Source organism: Marmota flaviventris, chromosome 11 (genome assembly GCF_047511675.1).
Source record: "Marmota flaviventris isolate mMarFla1 chromosome 11, mMarFla1.hap1, whole genome shotgun sequence".
In the NCBI taxonomy this organism is placed as follows: domain Eukaryota; kingdom Metazoa; phylum Chordata; class Mammalia; order Rodentia; family Sciuridae; genus Marmota; species Marmota flaviventris.
This window is the reverse complement of record NC_092508.1, coordinates 88,439,882-88,459,866: the sequence shown is the minus strand read 5'-3', so window position 1 is coordinate 88,459,866 and position 19,985 is coordinate 88,439,882. Positions and strand designations below refer to the sequence as shown.

Here is a 19,985-nt window from a genome sequence, read left to right as displayed (position 1 = left end):
AGATTATTAAATTAAATTTTTTGTACCTAATAGAGTATAAATACAATTTTTAAAAAAAGAATACAGAAGCAGAGTGTGTCAAATTTTATTGAAATTCTCACAATGATATAATTTTGTGTATAGACCTATATTTCTTTTCCTTCAAATTTGAAAAAGAATTATTTTACCTGAAATAATACCAAGTTATCTTAAAACTGAAATTCTTTAAGATATATTAAAAATCCCTGACTAGCTAAAATGTTAATGCAAATTTTGAGGAAAAGCATGCATATTATTTTGTGGTTTAAAATGAAGATTTGTGAAAACTCATTTTAATAACAGAAATTAAATTGCCAATTCTGTAGACAGAAATACACTGGTATCTTGTGAATACAAATTTACACTAATTAAAGAAGGGAACAGATGTGTACTAAAATATTTCATATGGTTATCAGACCACTGTCACACATTAAATATGCTAATATAGTTGCAATATATTCCTTTCAGTTATCTAAATATGGCATGCTATACTACGTTAGATGACATCTATGTCATTGCTTTATATCTGTAAATTACAGAGCCAAAACGTGTATTTTGATAAGAACTTTCTTTCCAACTACATAAGAATAGCGAAGCAAAAATAAAAGATACTGGATAAAGTGCTTTATTAAGATTTCAACTTAAGGAACATCTGAGATATTTGTTATTTATTTGATTTTGTTGTTGTTGTTTTAGGAAGGCAAAAACACAATAGAGTTTCCTAGTCTCTCTCAGTCTAGAATAGACCTGGTCAGGGATAAAGAGGTATCATGTGCTAGTTAGGTATCATAAATCTGGGAAATAAATATAACTGTGGTTAAATACCAAACCATATTTAATACTGTAGGATCATTTCTCACACACACCACTTTTTTTTTTAGTCACATATGAAGCCTGTATTTTCAAGATACTTCTCAATATATTGTTCCCAAGATATTTTCTGTCTTGTTTGTAGGTGTATCCCCAGGAATTAGTGCACTGTACTTATATACATGTTCTCAATAAAAACTGGTTGCATGATGGAAGATATAAACAAATTACTATCACCTCATGAATAATTCTTGAATTATTTTAGTGATGGAAAAGTCATTCCACAATTATTAGTCACTCACCTTCTCTCATAAGCCTAAATTACTATACCATGTTATAGTAACTTTTAGCTAATTGATACGCTGTGTTGGAAAAAACACAGACTTTGCTGTCAGAAGAAAATGGCTTCCTTACTTTCAAGCTGACATTCATTTTCGTCTTTATAAGAACTTTTATAAATTCCCCTTTATTTTATTTATATAAATGTAAATGGAAATAATGGAGTATATAAGGTACCTGTAAACAGGATGTCAGGAATGTTAGCTCATTACCCTACTCCCATATGCATCCTTCACTTGGCTATCACTGTGCCATTTCTTCTCCCTATTCATTCTCTTTCCCTGCATATTTGCATTTTCTAAATTTTTCTTTTCCTTTAATGCCAAGAGAATATTTCATATGAATTCTTATTCTTCACTATAAAGTTAATCTACTCTCTAAACTCCCTTAGTACTTGTTTATATATGAAGTGTCCCCCAAAGCCCATCTGTTAAACAATTCGAGGAATTCGAGAAGTTTGAAATGATTGGTTTATGAAATCTTAACATAATCAGCGTGTAAATCCACTGATAAGGATTAAGTGGGTGGTAACTGCAGGCAGTAGGGTATATCTGGAAGAGGTGGGTACCCAGGGGCACATCTTTAGGGTATATACTTTGTCCCTGGTGAAGAATGACCTCTCTCTTCCTCTTGCCATGTCATGAGCTGATTTCCTCCATCATGCCCTTTCACCTGGATATGCTGCCTCATCTTGGGACTAGAGCCATAAAGTCATCCATCTATGGACTGAGACCTTTGAAACCATGTTTCCCCAATAAATTCTCCTCTTCTACATTGTTCCTGACAGGTCTTTTGGTCACAGCAATGAAAAAACTGACTAAAACAGTCCTCTTCTGCATCTCATTTCTGATATCATATACTCTCTTAAGTTTAATGAAAAATGGATATGTCACTTTTTCCATTTGTCTCCACAGTCTTCCTAGACAGCAAAAGAAACAGTTTCTGTCTACAATCCCAAATAAAAGACAGCAATTAAAGGTTTCATTTTGTGGAATGAAAAAGAATTACAGAATAAATGTAAGCAGTATAAATATGATTGCAGGAAAGAATTAACAGACTTGAGAGTGGTGTTCCTATAGGGCTAGGTTGTTCAGTCCAGAATATCAGGAAAAAGTACTACCGTATTCTTTCAATATTATTAGCATACAAGTATATTTGAATTATACATGTAGTATAAATTTTATATATATATATATATGATACATAACATAATAATGCAATGTATCTGTTTTACAAACATGCTATATCTTAATATATCTAATAGCAACTGAGAATAAACATTATTCCAACCAAATCAAAGCATGAAGATGTTATATAGCTTAGCCGCTAATAAATTATGGAGAATCCCCACTTAAATGTTTTGACTTCCACACCTGTACTTTTAATTTCTGAATTTGGATCCAGGATCTCTAAGGGAATTTCCATTTCTAAAATCTGATAATCAACTACTTTGAGGTCATCCCCAAACAATGTTATTATCTGAATACTATGACTAGGAAGGTATTATAGGGGCCAGAAAGAGAATGAAATTCTGAGATCAGACAAACAAGTTCAAGACCAATCAGCTGGGGTAAGCAGACACTTCTTAAATCCTGTGAGATCTAGGTTCCTAATTTGATAAGAAATGTAGTATTTCCTACATTCAAGGATTGCCTTAAAGATTCAGAATTATTTATATGAAACATCTGGTACCTTAGTGGATGTTGTTATAATGAATATTTTGTTTATCAGATATGAACAAATTTGGTTTAAAATATAATTTTAAATATTAAGATTAAATGTGTAAAATAATTATTTTCCTGAAGAAGCTTATATACATGAGTTTGTATGTCGATATATCACACATATGCACATTTTCTGGTAGAATAAAATTTTTAAAAACACTATTAGATTACAGAATTGAAGAGCATTATTTAATTACCTCAGATTGGTAATTCTGAATATTTTTAATAGTCTACCTAATGTTTAAATATTTAATTTAATATTTTCTCTTTAAAATTTAAAAACTGTGCTAAATAAGAGATAAAGTTTGATGTTTTCTTCTTACTTCATCTGAACTTTATAATTCTCTAGTCTCAAGTTAAAATACTACATAGACCAAAATAATTAAGTATTTCTAAAGATAGAAAAAAAATGCTCCTGAAAATACTTTTTTAAATAACTATTTAAGTTGTCACTGAGAGTACATAGATGTTTGGGAAGATATGAGGCAGATTGGAGCAAAACTAGCTCACAAAACACCTTTATTTGGGAAAAAATATATTCATTTAGATATAAAACAAAGAAATTAAACTATAAAAAGACATTGGAGAGGAGTTCAGCAGGCCAAAAAAAAAAAAAATGAACTAAACTAAAATGACTCCCATTTTAGGGGAAGAAACAAACACTTTGGAATATTCTTTCTTTAAGGAAAAGAGCTACCATTGTTGAAGAAACCTATTGATATTAATGTGAAAAAAATGTTGGTGATCTCACTAGTTTCATAAAACTTTTACATTTGTGTTTCTTCATTATTTTTAATAGTTATATTCATCTTAATTCTGAATTAAAAAATGAACTATGAGTGAAATAACATTCAGGATCCTTTCTAGAACTAATCACTATTGACAATTTATTAATCCTTCCAAAAATTTTAATATACTTATATAAATAACGTCATTTTTTTCCAAAAATATTTTGTTATTTTGTTTGTTTATGTTCATCTTGGAGTTTTTTTCATGTATGTATATATAGTTATTCCTCATGCATTTTAACTGATACTTAAGTTTTATTCTATTCATAGAATAGCACTCTTTTTTTCATAGACATTGATGTTGTTTCCAATTTCTTTATTATTGCAAAAAAAATTGCTGTTTTTACTTTTTTTGGGGGGTGGGTACAACAGACTGAACTGAGGGGCACTCAACCACTAAGTCACATCCACAGCCCTATTTTGTATTTTATTCAGAGACAGGGTCTCACTGAGTTGCTTAGCACTTAGCCTTTGCTGAAGCTGGCTTTGAACTCAGGATCCTCCTGCCTCAGCCTCCGGAGCTGCTGGCATTCCAGGAATGCACCACCACACTATTTTTGAACATGTATGTACTTCTATAAAATAGATAATCAATAGTGTAATTGTTTGACTACATGTTATGTGCAATTTCACTTTGGACAGACATGAACAAAGAATGTTTCAAACTCAAGAGGAAAATGGATATTCTCCCCAGTAGTTTATTTTCTTTTCTTCTCAACAATATTACATACCACCAATCTTTTTAAATCTGATACAGGTAGTAAAAATTATATAATTGTGATTATATGTTGTTGAACATTTCCTTGTGCCTTCTTGAGACGTGTATTTCTTCTGTGAATTAACCAATGCTTTTGACTTTATTCCCTAACGTATCTCATCTTCATCTATTTTGTATTCTTTTTTAATATTTGTTACATATTTTTGTTATATCTGTCATAAATATGTTTTGCCTAGTTTATCCTCTGTGCTTTCATTTGGTCATAATGCACTTTGCCATGCAAATTTGTTTTTAAACAGTTTAGTGTTGATTCATATGTATATTATTCTAGGTTTTGTCTTGCTTAAGAAAATGTTCCACACCCTAATATCACAAACTATGTCTTATATTTTGTCTTTGTGTTCTTTAAGCTTTATATTCATATGAATTTTTTTCTTCCAAACAGAATTATCCCAGTTCCATTATTTGAGTGCTTCTGGGTAGTGTAATTAACATCCAGAGGATATGTTGAACTGAATCCAATATTTTCAATGTGGTTAATTATTAAATTATTTAAATGATTGTCTGGAGGTCTTTTCTCCCCAATCTCTTTTAGTTTTTATTAGGATCATAGGGCTACTCTTTTTTAACTCTTATATTTTAAGTTTGTTCCTGTGGAGTTCAGGGTATTTGTTCTAGTGCTAGTCAGTCTGGTCCAATCTGCATTTTATCTAGGGAATTATCATTATTTCTGATGACTGATACTACATTTTTCAGTTTGCCAGTGTTTTTTACAAAGTTTTCTATTAAAATATATTTTTAGTAATTTTTATGGATATAAAATGCAATGCAAAGTTGAATTATTTGCTTGTCCTTATATTTAGTCCTTTTCCTCCTTTGTTTTCTGACAGGTGCATTCAAGTAGAAAGCAAGCTCCTCCAGAATAATTTCAGAAGAACATTTTGTCTAATATAGGGCTGATATTTGCCAATTAAACATGTGTTGGTAAGCAAACAATGAAAATTTTAATAATAAATAAGAATCCAGTTTTGGAGTAAACCTTAATCACTGCACCAGTTCTAATTAAAGAAAGTTTTTTTTTCCTAATTATTTGATGCATGAAGTGTTCTTTTTTTTTTTTTTTCCTTTTCCTAATGTGAAAACTCCCACTGTTAATAATGTTTGTTTACTCATTGCTTTTAAATAATGCAAAGGGAGCTACTGGAACCACACAATACAAACCATTGTATCAAGTGAAATGTCCATATATATAAACTGTGGATAGTTAAAAGAATCACAAGGTATTCATATGTGTTCACCGAAGTACCCAGATATTTTTTTAATTGATTCTAATGGCAAGGTAAAGATGAAAAAAGCGGCTTTAAAAAACATTTCAATATTGCTCTTCAAATTCCCATTTACATTAAAGAATTATTAACATTCTGTGTTAAACTATAGTCATGCTGCAGAAACCCACAAAGAATATTGAACACACAACAATAAAAGAAGGCCAAATAACCTAAAAGACCAAACTTTACTCATGCTAAAGAAATGATGAGAATCCAAGACAAAACAAAATGCCACAAGTGACCGGCCTCTTCCAGAAAAAAAAAAAAAAAAAAAATTGACCCATGAATTGTTTGTTGTTCCATTAGCAAAGCACAAGAGAAACAGGCAAGTATAATAAAAGAAGATTTTTTTTTTAATAAAAAGGATAAAATGGTAAAGAATTCTTAAAAATGAATGTGGTTGGAAGTTTAATATCCCTGAGAATCCCTGGCATAAAGGACACCTTTCACTGAGTTCACAGAAAAAGTTTGAAGGCAGAACAGGAAATGTGAGACTCCTCAGTGGCTCCTGGATATGAACTACACCCGAAGCCTCAACTCACAAAAAAGAAAACTCTTACACAACAGGGGAAGGCCAAGAAGACTCTCCCAATCCTAGAAGCAAAGAAAAACTCCCTGTGAGGGAGGTATGGAAAAGCACCTTCCCAGCACTAGGAAATCTCTTCCCAGTGGAGGCGAAAGTAAGTGGCAAAGGTAAGTTGTCATCAAAGAAGGATAGAGGCCAAAGCTATGTGTCCCCAAGGAATGGGTAGGAAACTCTCTTTATCCCACCACAAGCTCAAAGGCAACACCAGTCAATTGCTTGGAGAAGGATAAATACTACTGCCATCAGTCACACAAAGGTCACCAACACTGAGGAAAAAGAAGCAAAATTTGTGCCCATGGAGGAGGCGAACAAAAGCTTCTTAGACCCACAATTCTAGATGGTATAGAAAGTGAATGTTTGAATCTTCAAAGTCTTCAGTTTCTTTCTTTAGTGCTCTATAGTTTTCATTGTAGAGGTCTTTCACCTCTTTTGTTACATTGATTCCCAAATGTTTTGTTTTATTTTATTGAGGCTAATGTGAATGGGATTGTTTTCCTGATTTCTCTTTCAGCTGATTCATAATTGGTGTGCAAGAACACAATTGATTGTTGGGTGTTAATTTTATATTTTATATCCTGCTATTTGACTGAATTCATTTATGAGTTCTAGAAGCTTTCTGGTGCAGCTTTTTGGGTATTCTAAATATACAATCATGTCAGAGGGAAATAGGAATAATTTGAGCTCTTCTTTTCCTATTTGTATCCCTTTAATTTATTTCTTTTGTCTATGTGCTCTGGCTAAAGATAGGCAGAATCAATGTTGTCAAAATGGCCACTGTAACAAAAGTGCTACAGATTTAATGCAATTTCTATCATAATTCCAAAGATATTCTTCATAAAAATAGAAAAAGCAGTCATGAAATTCATTTGGAAAAAATAAGAGGCCCAGAATAGCCAAAATAATCCTTAGCGAGAAAAGTGAAGCATGAGGTTATCACAATACCAGACTTTAAATTATACTAGTAACAAAAGCAGCATGGTATTAGCACAGAAACAGACATGAAGACCAATGGAACAAAGTAGAAGACACCAAGACATACCCACATAAATACAGTTATCCATTGTAGACAAAGACACCATAAGTATACATTGAAGTATAAGTATACATTCAACAAATGCTGCTGGGAAAACTGGAAATCCATATGTAGTAGAATGAAACTGAACCTCTATCTCTCACTATGCACACAACTCAACTCAGAATGGATTAAGGACCTAGGTATTAGACCAGAGACTCTGAACCAACTAGAAGAAAAGAATAGTTCTGATTCTCCATCATGTCAGCTTAGGAACCAACTTCCTCAATAAAACTCCTAAAGTGCAAGAAGTAAAACCAAGAATCAATAAGTGGGATGGTATCAAGCAAAAAAAAAAGCTTCTTCACAGCAAAGGAAACAATCAAGAATTTGAACAGAGATCCCACAAAATGGGAGAAAATATTTTCCACCAGCATTTCAGATAAAGCATTAATCTCCAGGATATAGAAAAAAAACTCAAAACAATGAATACCTAAACAACAACAACAACTAAAACAAAACAAATAACCCAACCAATAAATGGGCAAAGGAACTGAACAGGCACTTCACAGAAGAATAAATACATTGGTCAACAAATATATGAAAAAAATGTTCAACATCTGTAGCAATTAAAGAAATGCAAATTAATACTACACTGAGATTCCATCTCACTCTAGTTAGAATGGCAATTATAAAGCGGACAGGTAACAATAAATGTTGGCAAGGATATGGGAAAAAGTACACTCATTCATTGCTAGTGGGGTTGCAAATTTTATACAACCATTATGGAAAGCAGTATGGGGATTCCTCAGAAAACTTGTAATGGAACCATCATATGAAGCAGTTAACCCACTCCTCAGTTTATACCCAAAGAACTTAAAATCACCATACTACAGTGATGCAGCAGCCACATCAACATTTATAGCAGCTCAATTCACAATAGCTAAACTATGCAACTGAATTTGGTGGCCTACAATAGATTAATGGATAAAGAATATATGGCATATACACAATGGAATTTTATTCAGCCATAATAAAGAATGAAATTGTGGCATTTGCCAGTAAAAGGATGGAACTGGTGATTATCATGATAACTGAGATAAGCCAGTGTCAAAAATCCTAAGGCAGTATGTTCTCTCTGATATGTGATGCTAAATCACAAAAGGGAGAGGAAGATTAGAAGTTCACTAGATTAGAGAAAAAAAGGTACACTCGTACATTGCTGGTGGGACTGCAAATTGGTGCAGCCAATTTGGAAAACAGTATGGAGATTCCTTGGAAACCTGGGAATGGAACCACCATTTGACCCAGCTATTCCTCTTCTCGGACTATACCCAAAGGACCTAAAAACAGCATACTACAGGGACACAGCCACATCAATGTTTATAGCAGCACAATTCACAATAGCTAAACTGTGGAGCCAACCTAGATGTCCTTCAGTGGATGAATTAATTTTAAAAATGCGGCATTTATACACAATTAATATTACTCAGCAATAAAAAAGAACAAAATCATGGCATTTGCAGGTAAATGGATGACGTTAGAGAAGATTATGCTAAGTGAAGTTATCCAATCCCCAAAAAACAAATGCTGAATGTTTTCTCTGATATAAGGAGGCTGACTCATACTGGGGTAGGGAGGGAGAGCATGGAAGGAAGATTATTTCTAGATAGGGAAGAGGGATGGGAGGGAATGGAAGGGGGAAGGGGATTAGCAAGGATGGGGGAATGTGATGGTCATAATTATACAAAATATGAAGATTTGAATTTGGTGTCAACATACCTTATATACAGAGATATGAAAAACTGTGAGATATATATATATATATATATATATATATATATATATATATATATATAATTATAATGCAAAAAAGAGTACATTTATAATGGCATAATTTTGGAGTGAACATACTTTATATACAGAGTTATGAAAAATTGTGCTGTAAATGGGTAATAATGAGTGTAAGGCATTCCACTATTGTCATGTATGTAAAAAATAAATTTAAAAATATCAGGAAAGAAGGTGAAGCTGCAAAATCATATGGCTAAAACTATTTTGGTCCCATTTTTGGAATAAATAAATATAGGAATACATTTTTTAAAAAATGGTAAATGAAGGAAAGGGAAGGAGGAGAGGAATAGGAAAGACAGTAGAATGAATTGGACATAACTTTCCTATGTTCATATATGAATACATGACCAATGTAATCCCACATTATGTATAATCACAAAAATTGGATCCTAATTATAACAAGTTATACTTATTACATATATGAATGTCAAAATATACTGTACTGCCATGTGTAACTAGAAAAATAAATAAATAGATGAATGAATAGAAAGTATTCTTTATTAGAAACTGATCCAACAAATAATCAAAAGTTAATGTTTGCTTTCCATGCAGGTAGAATAGATTACGTCCTGTCCAAGACCTATCACAAGTATACAGAAGAATTTAGTTGTCAAGGGAGAATAATCATCCACTTTAAAGACTTAGAAGGAGAAATTCACAGAAGACTGTAACAAGTGAAGGAAGTACCTCTCTTGTATCTACCATGAGTTTCCAGTGAGTAAACAGGTCACAGACTACCACTGAGGCAAAGGAAAAGAGTGTGGAGAGAGATCTTCAGAGGGGAGCCATGCAAAGGCAATTGAAGGCTGAGGGATGAGCAGAAATATGCCAGACACAAAACATTTGTCCTCAAGAGGACTGTTTACCATGGAATTAGTGCATATAAAACTGTTCATATTGCATTATCAATTCCTATTAATTATATTTCTACCACAATGCTGAGAAGAGATTGGGCATACAAATCTACCTAGCTAGCTGGCAGGAAGAATGAGGAAAATAAATTCAGGGTAAAGAAATTCAAAGATGAGTCAAATATGTTCTCTATTCCTTTTAGCAGGAAAGCAACACAAGCAGAAACAGAATATTTGCTAATGCACTGAAGTTGGGATTTTGATACATATGTAAACATAATGGACTGAACATTTTAATTAAGATTATGTTCCTGACTTGATATGATGGACATCTCTGTCTGTAGCCTTTATAAATCAAGGACTGGGATTTGACCAGGTTTTGATTTAGGATGGATGAGATTATTAAATAAAAATTAAAGGTCAATGTGAGGCAAAAATAAAGTTATACTTTAGATGTGTCAGAGTGAAAATTTTCAGCATACTGAATAAACAATATCTATTATTTCTCTCTAAAAATCTTCCCCAATGGCTTCTTTATGGAAATGTCATCAGTCTGTATTTTTGGATATAATCTTGTCTCACGATGAGTTAATGTTTCCTGCTTTGTAATATTCCGAGTTAAGTCAACCAAACTTTTTAAAATCAGAAATTAAAAATCATTAAATTTATTATAGTAGTCTTAGAGTAATTAAAGATTCCCAAGTGAGTTTTGAAATACTATATAGGAATTGTGTAATCCTAAGAATAATTAAATAATTAGGTTGAATATATTTCTTCTCCTTTAAGGAGAAGGCTGAAAATTAGTACTTTCTTATAAGTTTCAAAACTACTGATCAGAATATTTATGAAAGTAAAAATTATAAATAATAGTTCTACACTTTGGAATTAGCAAGCATTTTCACATTCTCTCTTTCGACCTTAGCAGTAATCAAATATTTATAAGATAATCGATTTTTTATAGATGCTTCTTTTCAGCCAATGCAAATATGTACATATGTGTGTTTGTCAATAATTATGTAAGGTTAGGCATGGTTATATGAGTGGAAGTGAACAAGGGGAAAGCTATCTTTCTCCATGTTTACTAAAGTACTGTAGCTCCACAGATAATTCCACTTTTTCATGACAATCTTTTAGATGCACATTTCAAAGCTTCTCAAAAAATATGTATTTTGCTGGCCAAAAGATATATTGGTTTAAATTGTTTATGAAATATCTCATCCTCTTCTTGAGAAATGTGTTTTCACATTCTAAAAATAACATGTATCACTATTTTCTGGTCTAAAATATCAAGTAAATTCTAGGAAAACAACTCATTCACAGTAAACAAGAGTGTGTGCAAACAGGTTATACCCTTGCTACACAGTACAATGACACTATCCATTAGATTCTCAAGAGTTGTAAACTCTTGCAAAACTCTTCTTAACAGTTTTAATTAGGAGATGTCTATGACTGACAAATCTATTCATTAATTCCTTTAGTGGTTGGTCAGTGTCTATATCTCTCAGGCTCTTTAAGCTTGTATGGTAGAAAAATAGAGTGGATTTTTATCTAAAATCTAATAGCAAAGATTAAAGGTCTTCTTATTTTTAAAATATTTTGCAAGGCATTATCACTGTAATGTCCACAGACACTTTCTGACAAAATTCATTAGTGTTATCTCAATTCATTTATTCTGCCACAGTGAAATGCAACTTTTATGAGATTCTTTTCCTAGAGAGTTTTACAATGGTGAAATTCCTTGAAATCCAAGGATAAAATGTAATTTATAGGTGCAGAAAATTATAATCTCACTTTAAAGCTCCTGTATTCTAGGTAAAGATTACAGCAGGTGTGTGTCGACCCTAGGGCTGCTTATAGCAACCTGGAACAACTGCTTAAAGCAGATCATAAAATGGAAGTTGTAGGGTGTGTGTGCGTGTGTGTGTGTGTGTGTGTGTTGGTACTGGAGATTCTGAGTAACAGAATAATGAATCCTCAAATAATAATTCATGAGCTAAGTATAACACCACACTTTTTAACACAAAATAGTAAAGACTACAAGATTCTGAACTCCATGGGTAAAGTGTAAAGATGTGGGAATGGGACTGAACTGAGGAATAGGGCTTGGACCTTCAGATACTAGACAAGCATCACATAAATAGGGTGTTACCCTTTGATAATATATCAACAGGTGGTCTTTAAACATGCCATGTGGAGAATATGAATGGCAGGGCTATTTTCTTCATAATATCACGAAAGAGAATCTATCCTGATCTTGCCTGAAGTCATTCATTACTCCTTAACTAAATTAACTAACTTAAAGGAAGACTGTGAGGTATGGATAAATGCGTACCTGCTCCATATCTCAATCAAGTAGAACGTACTGCCAGAAACACACAAGTTCAGAACAACAAAGTGCTCAACAGCACATGCTCTTGCTTCCTATGGTTGTTGCTGTAACAAATTGCCACAAACTCGGTGGCTTATGACTACACATATCCATTATTGTACAGCTTAAGTGTGAGGAGTCTAGAATGAATCTCACTGTGATCAAATCAAGATGTTGGCAGAACTGCTTCTTTCTGGAGGCCTGGAGACATGGTACATTCTTTTTGCCTTTTCTAGGTTCCAGAAGGTGCCTGCATTCCTTGGCTTGTGACTGTGTCCCTGCATCTCTCCAAGCACTTGTATCTACAGCCATAACAGCTACTTACCCCTTGCCCTTCCTATAAATTTCTGTGTGATTTCATTAAGGGCCCATTCAAACAACCCAAGATAATACCCCCTTCTTAATATCCTATTTTAGTCATATCTGCAAGCCATATGGGGTAACAGCTTCAGGTCCTAGAGATTGGGATATGGATATCTTTTGGGCACAATTATTCAGGTTACCAAATCACATGGCTTTGTATCTCGGCCTGATTGAGACAGAATTTTCCATAGTTTTCTTACCTTTATCTCATTTCAGGAGTAGAGAACCTAAGTGGCACTTTATCCCATTTCAGGAGCAGATAACATAAGATGCCACTTTTGTGATGCTCTGTGATAACCTCTGTGGGGTTCAGAACCCTGACAGAAAATTAATGATACTCTGGCTATTACTTTGGATATTACAAATGATTGACTTCTGCATCAGAAGAAGTTCTGCCAGCATCCACAAAGTTGTAGGAGATTAACTTTTTAGACTGCAAGTACAATAAAATCTGAGCCTTCACAGTTTTTAACTAGCTGAAGCCACTGACTAGATATGTAACTCTGCTGAACTTGTTTATATCCTTGAGTTTCAATGCCCAATCTATATAATGGAGCAACTACTACTACTGACCCCTTAAACTTGCTGATTGGATTAAATGGAATATTGGGCATAAAGTACATAATCTTAGCACCCCGTAAGTACAGATCAAAAGTTAGCTATTATTCTAGCCACTTATTTTTCTTATATTTTCTAATATTTATTTTTAATTAACTTTAATTAGGTATGCTTTACATTCAATGAACTATATAATTTTAATTTTTTTAAAAAACATTTCTATTGATTCTCTTTAGTTATATGTAAGATTAGGATATATTTTGACATAATCACAAAAGCATGGAATATAATTTTCTCTAATTCAGTCCCTAATACTCCCTTCCTTCCTAATATGCCTCCTGATTCTTTCTCTATTCTAATGATCTTTTAGAAATTTATTTACAGTGTGTTTTGTTTTGTTTTAAGTAATGTTCTATGGATATTCTTTTTTGTTGTTGTTGTTCCTGGGATTGAACTCAGGGGCATGCGACCACTGAGCCCCAGTCCCAGCTCTGATTTGTATTTTATTTAGAGTCTCACCAAGTTGCTTGGCACTTGCTTTTGCTGAGGCTGTGTTTGAACTCACAATCCTCCTGCCTCAGCCTCCCAAGCTGCTGGGATTACAGGTGTGCACCACTGAAATGGGCCCTATGGATATTCTTGGTGTTAGGATTCACCAACATCAAGGATGTACATACAAAAGTTTGATCAATTTTATTCTACCCTTCTTCCCTTTTCCTATCTCTCCTGCATCTTTCTCAATGCCCTTCACAGAGACTAGCCCCAAGGCAGCTTTGGTCCTTCCACTGAGTGTTACATCACAAAATAAATGGTATAAAATAATAAAATAAGAAAAACATACCTGGGGGACACAATGTTTCGCCAAAGTTACAATTAATTATAATAAAAGTAAATGTCTATATTCTTAAGCACATATTTTATTTGAAATTATAAGAATGACAGTTGGGAAGAATTGTAGCTGTATAAGTCTTACGTTTACATTTTTTTAATTATAGCATAACATGAAATAAAAGAATCAGATATTCATTAATCAATTCCAAAACAAAAAGACTATCAGATTTTTCACATTTTTCCACCCTTTTTAATCTCTATATAACTATTTTGGGGGAAAAATTGCTAAAGAAATCCTACATGTTATATGAAACAGTGACCTCAAGTTCCCAGTTTAATTGTAGAATTTATTGCAACTATAGTTTTTTCTGTTATGGCTGCAGGCATTAATAATTTTCAAACATAGGAAAATCCTTTGAAACTTTTAATACTTTAAAGATACATAACCATATGAAGGATCATTTTAACATGCCTTCAGTTTGGAGCTATATATCTCCAAGTAGAATTAATTTCTACAGTTTAAAAACAAGTACTGCTCTATGGAATACATGAAACAATAAATTGAATAGTAAATTTCATTTTTGTAGTTTTTTCCTCTTTCTGCTGCAAAAATATAATTCATACTTCAATGAAAAATGAATCTTGGACAAAAAGCCTGATAATATAAAAATAAATTCAGTCTTATAAAAGGATCTCTCTTATTCTTTCAGAGAAAGCAATAATTATATCTGGCAAGAATAGCTAACTTAAATCCCCCACACACACTTTAATTCTGCTTCCTGCTGATTCTTCTGTTTCTTTCCACTGCAGTATCCTACTTTATTTTCTGTAGAGCACTTGTCATTACCTTGTTCACTTATGTGTTTATTGTTTGTTTCCTGCTTCCTACTGAGATCCAAGCTGATATGAAACAGCATTGACCCCTGATGCACAATTCCTATCCCCTACAAGAGCACATGGCCAAAAATGACTTCAGTTAATATTTATTGACTAAACAAGTAAATCAAGGAATGAATTAAAAGAAGAATGATAGGGATTTTCCAAAAAATTTGATAAAAATTCTCAGAAGGAGAAAAATACACATGGATAAATATTTTGTCATTACACAAGTCTATTTTATTAAATCAGTAACATGTTTTTCACTTTAGAGATATTTTCAATAATTATTGAAACATGAAATTCCTTCAAATTGATTATTGTCTTTCTCATGAATTTTCCAACTGTTTTAGCCTACAAAGTCAAAATGATATGTTACATTTAAAGGTTTTTCAATAGACCTCTAGGGAAAAAAAAATCAAAGAATGAATGGAGATGGAACATTTTCGGCAATTTTGCATATTTTTTTATAGAAAGAATATGTGTATATTCAGAAGATGTTCAAGGTATTTATGTTTAATTTACAAATAGAAAAATATGCATAGCTTTATACTCTAAACTATGCAAACTATTCAGAATTTCTACCAAGCTTACAAAATCACTTGTCAAATTAAGCATTGACTTCCAGTCTTCAGATTGGATAGTAGATGCTAGACAAATAAAGAAAAACACTTAGAATTTAATTTTTCTCTCTTTAAGAATCACAAATTGTCATTTGCCAATATAAACTTCTGTTTTGACAGGTTAGTCTTGTGTTGCAACATGTATTATTATTCTCTTTAATGGAAAGAAAGAAGATAAACTTTTTAAAAAGGAATATTGACATGTTACATATATTTCAGTTGTGAAAATCTGAAAAATGTTTTTATACCCTTCATACTGTCAAACCAGCATAGTAAAGATGTGCCTGGCAGTTGAGCAGTTGTTAGAATTCATCTCTGTTACTGTGGAAGAATTCAAAGAATCACCAGTGTCACTGATAATATACTGTTATCAAAGTCAGGATCATTAGCTGGGACATTCAGGCACAGCATAGGAACTGACACTTTTTGAAATGAAACCAAGAAACTTCTATATTATACTTTAGTCCCTCCTGAAGATATCCAGGGTAAAACTACAATAATCCAAATGTATCTACTTATGGCAAGTGTGCAAGTCTATTGTCCTTCTGGAACTGTCAAGTCCCTATCATCTGTTATCATATTACCAAGAAAAGAAGGCAGACTGCCTCTGCCACATCCAATTTAAAGCAAAAATTTTAACTTTAATTAGGACACTCTTTGAGAATGTTAAATCATGGTGGATTTGTGTTGCCTTAATCAGTAAGCTATTAAAAAAAAGACAAAAACTGGTATATTTTTCATTTTTGTACTTCATTTGCCACTCATGGAGACTATTAACTTTTTCATCATTGAAGGATTGATTTAAAGTATGGCTGAGTTGAACAAATAGTTTTCTTATGTTCCCCTAATTCTCTCTCCTGGTAGACAGGAGAGACTACCATTCGTGGCCATTCTTGCTGTAAATATTTTTAATCCATTTCTGCTTTGATTTTTTTCTCTTTCTTTGTGATTAACTCTGCACCCCATCATTGGATTGGCCTTTCTAAAAATATCAGCTCATTCACATTATTCTTCAGAACAAAAGTATTCCATGTTTCTTGCTCCAAGATTTTATTCACACCCTTTACCTCATATTCGAGGCCTTTCATCTTTCCAATTTTCACCTCCCAAATCTCCCTTTTTCACTATTACCTGCATAGGAAACCTCTAGTAATGACCTACATCCAGGACATTTGTGTTTGTTTCTTCCCCAAAGAATTTTTGGTTTCAGAAATGTCCTCCAATTACAACTTAACATTTGTCCTTTAAAATCTATCCCAAAGCCTGCCTCCTGCACAGGAGCACCCTGAATACACTCCTGTAAAGACACCTCCGGCTTCCTGTGGGTTCCCAGGACATGGACAGTCTCCACTCATCATGTGTTTCTTGGGACAGCCTTGATCTTATTAAGGTAGATGAAGGGCTTCATGAAGGTGCCGGTCATTGCCTAAAAATCCTTTTATATTTTCTAATAGCTAGTACAGCGTCCTTCATATAATAAGCATATAATTAATGTTCCTTAAATCATACATTTCTAAAATATTCAAGAAGTCAATGGGTTCATATATGAGGAAACCAAGGTCCAGAATTATTAGGTAACATACTTAAAGATGACTGTTAGCCAATCTAAGATCTACTTTGTTTGAGAATTAAATACCTTCTCTACTTATGCCAGTTATATTTTTAAATATTTTATTGCTTGTTCCTGTGAAATAAGTTACAAAATACACTAATTTCAATAAAGCATATGCATATATGTTAACATGTATGTAACTTCATATATGCATTCATAAAAATAGGAATCAGTAGCTGACTTTTCTTTGGAGACACTAATATTTCAAGGGTAAGACTGGAAAATTTCATTTCAATCATTTGTAAAGAATAAAACAATATGCCAGAATTTGATGAAAATTGGGATGCCCACATTTTTAATACATTCTGAGTGACATGACCAATATTCTAATAAGAAACAAATTCTAAATATTTTCAATGTTCTCTTAAATTTCATTTTACTACATAGAATTATAAACACATCATAGTAATTCTATATTTTCCCAGAAAAGATAGAAAATATATCAATTTATTTCTGGAAGTATTTAAAACGTATGACAAAGTATAAGTTCAACTTTTAAAAAATGAAGGCTTTAACACATTGGTAAGTGAAAAGAATGGAGAAATAATATTATTGAGCAAATAAAATTAGCAAATATTTTTAAATAAACAAGTTGAGCTCAGGATCTGGATAATGTTACTGTGAAACACATTGGATTTAATCCCTTTAAAGTCCTCTATCTCTGGACAGTTTGATGTGACTGTGACACAGAGTTACTTACCATCTTTCAGAATGGTTTCTCGCTCTGTGCCATCTATCTTCTGCCGGCCAATTAAGAAACTGGTGGTGTCAGCAAAGTAGATGTAATTGGTTTCTGCATGAAAATCTACAGCACGAGGGTTTACCAGATTTTCTATGGGGATCATGTATTCATCAGCTATCTTGGTATTCAAGTCCATTCCTCTAACAATTCCTGGGCGTCCTTTCCCATAAAAGAGGAACAACTCATTCTTTGGTCCTGAAGAAGAAAGATTACAAATATAAACAACTGATGTTGCCTAATCTTCTTTGCACTGCATAATGCCCCTGTTTAATTAACTGGCCCAATTAGCATTTTTTAAATTCAATACTAAAAATTAAACTCTAAAATATGCCAAATGTATCTTGATGCAAGAAGGCCAGCTAATTGCATTACTTTAATTAAAACAGAAATCACTTCAGTGAATGGTTATATTTAGTTAATTATTCTTTTGTCTGTAACTGTCTGTATAGAAAAAACATGACAGATCATTGACTAACTTGTAACTTGTGAAATGGACATTTATTAAAACATCTGGTACATTTAATTTTATAATTCATTACAATCTATCTAGCACTCTCTGTAGATACTAACTATAGCTCTCATTATAGTTGACAACGCTAAAAAGTTCAGAACATTTAAGAAACAATACTTAAGAATTTTCATCTACAGACAGTCAGAGACAAACACAAAGAATCATACTCTATCACTAACTTGCATGTGAATATATTACAGTCATTGCAACTTATTATTTTAAGAAATGAAATCAAATGCCAGTTATAGCATCACTTTTTCTTCACATTTCAATTAGAATGTTAAAGCTGATGTGCTCTGACAGTACTCTAATGTACAACACAAGCCTTATCAAAAGCAAAACAAAAACAAAGTCTCTCCCCTTAAGAAACATCTTTAAAAATGTAGCTTTTTCCTTTTTAAAAAATGTAGCTTTTTCTATAGAGCAAATTGACTCTTTCAGACTAAAAGGCAATATAAGGCACTCTTCCTATTAGCAGGGTACCCAATGCGGGCTTATTCTATGTGAGTAAAAGAAATTAATTATATCAAGTTATATAACATATATTTTGATAACCACATAAAAACTGAGATTTCAAGTGCAATAAATACAAGCATTATAGAAATTTGGGAAATAATAAAAGAAAAAATAAGTAATTACTTATAAATCTAATATCCTCAATACAAACAATAGTAATATTTCTTGTACATTTTTCTCTTAAAAATAAATGTTATTGAGAACTAAATTTAAAAAAAAATAACATGTCTTTATGTACAGCAAAATTGAGACAAATCTTAGATACCTAACATTGATGTTCAGAGTATTATCAGGATATTGAAAAATAGGCATGTGCTCCAGACTGACCCTCTTCCATCTCAAAAACTTTGAATATCTCAATTATATTGTGCTTATTATATGTGTTTAAGAAAAAATTTAGAAAATTTCATGGTATTTCCCAGCAGCAGAATGTTTGAATGGAATGAGTGCATTTTATACATTAATTTTATTATACTCTTGATATAAATTCATTGTGGTTGTAGTCATAGCTTATTTTTATTGCTATATAGTATTCCTTCATATGGATAATTCAAAATTATTTTATCTAGCTATTTTTTTCTGATGGATATTTAATCCTATCAACAAAATTGTTCAGTTTTATTGTATGGTATTATTTAATCCTAGCATCAATTTTGTTTCCCATTGATTCGTTCAGCTTTACATTATTCCTTTTTGATATAAGATAATTTACCAAGTCAATTTCAACCTGATTTTATGCATTTATCATTATAATAATACTGAGAGAAGTTCTTATTTTCAACCTATCATTTCATACAATCTGTACACTGGATTTGCAGGGTGAAATATATTAACATCCTTCTCTTCATTTCCCTCACAGATTCTTGATGTCTACTTGATTACAAAGGTATTTTATTTTTAAATAATATGGGTATGATTTAAAGAAGTATTGACACGTTTGTAAAATTCTTAACATTT

The 19,985-nt window shown here is 32.3% G+C and overlaps 1 protein-coding gene across 1 annotated transcript in view; it reads right to left on the bottom strand.

Moving 5' to 3' along the window:
• Lrp1b (LDL receptor related protein 1B) overlaps positions 1 to 19,985 on the bottom strand; it is a 1,514,976-nt gene that overhangs the window by 787,083 nt on the left and 707,908 nt on the right. The window contains exon 11 of the mRNA XM_071619306.1: positions 17,960 to 18,196. Within this exon, the coding sequence (XP_071475407.1) occupies positions 17,960 to 18,196 (237 nt within the window). The remainder of the gene's footprint in view (positions 1 to 17,959; positions 18,197 to 19,985) is intronic.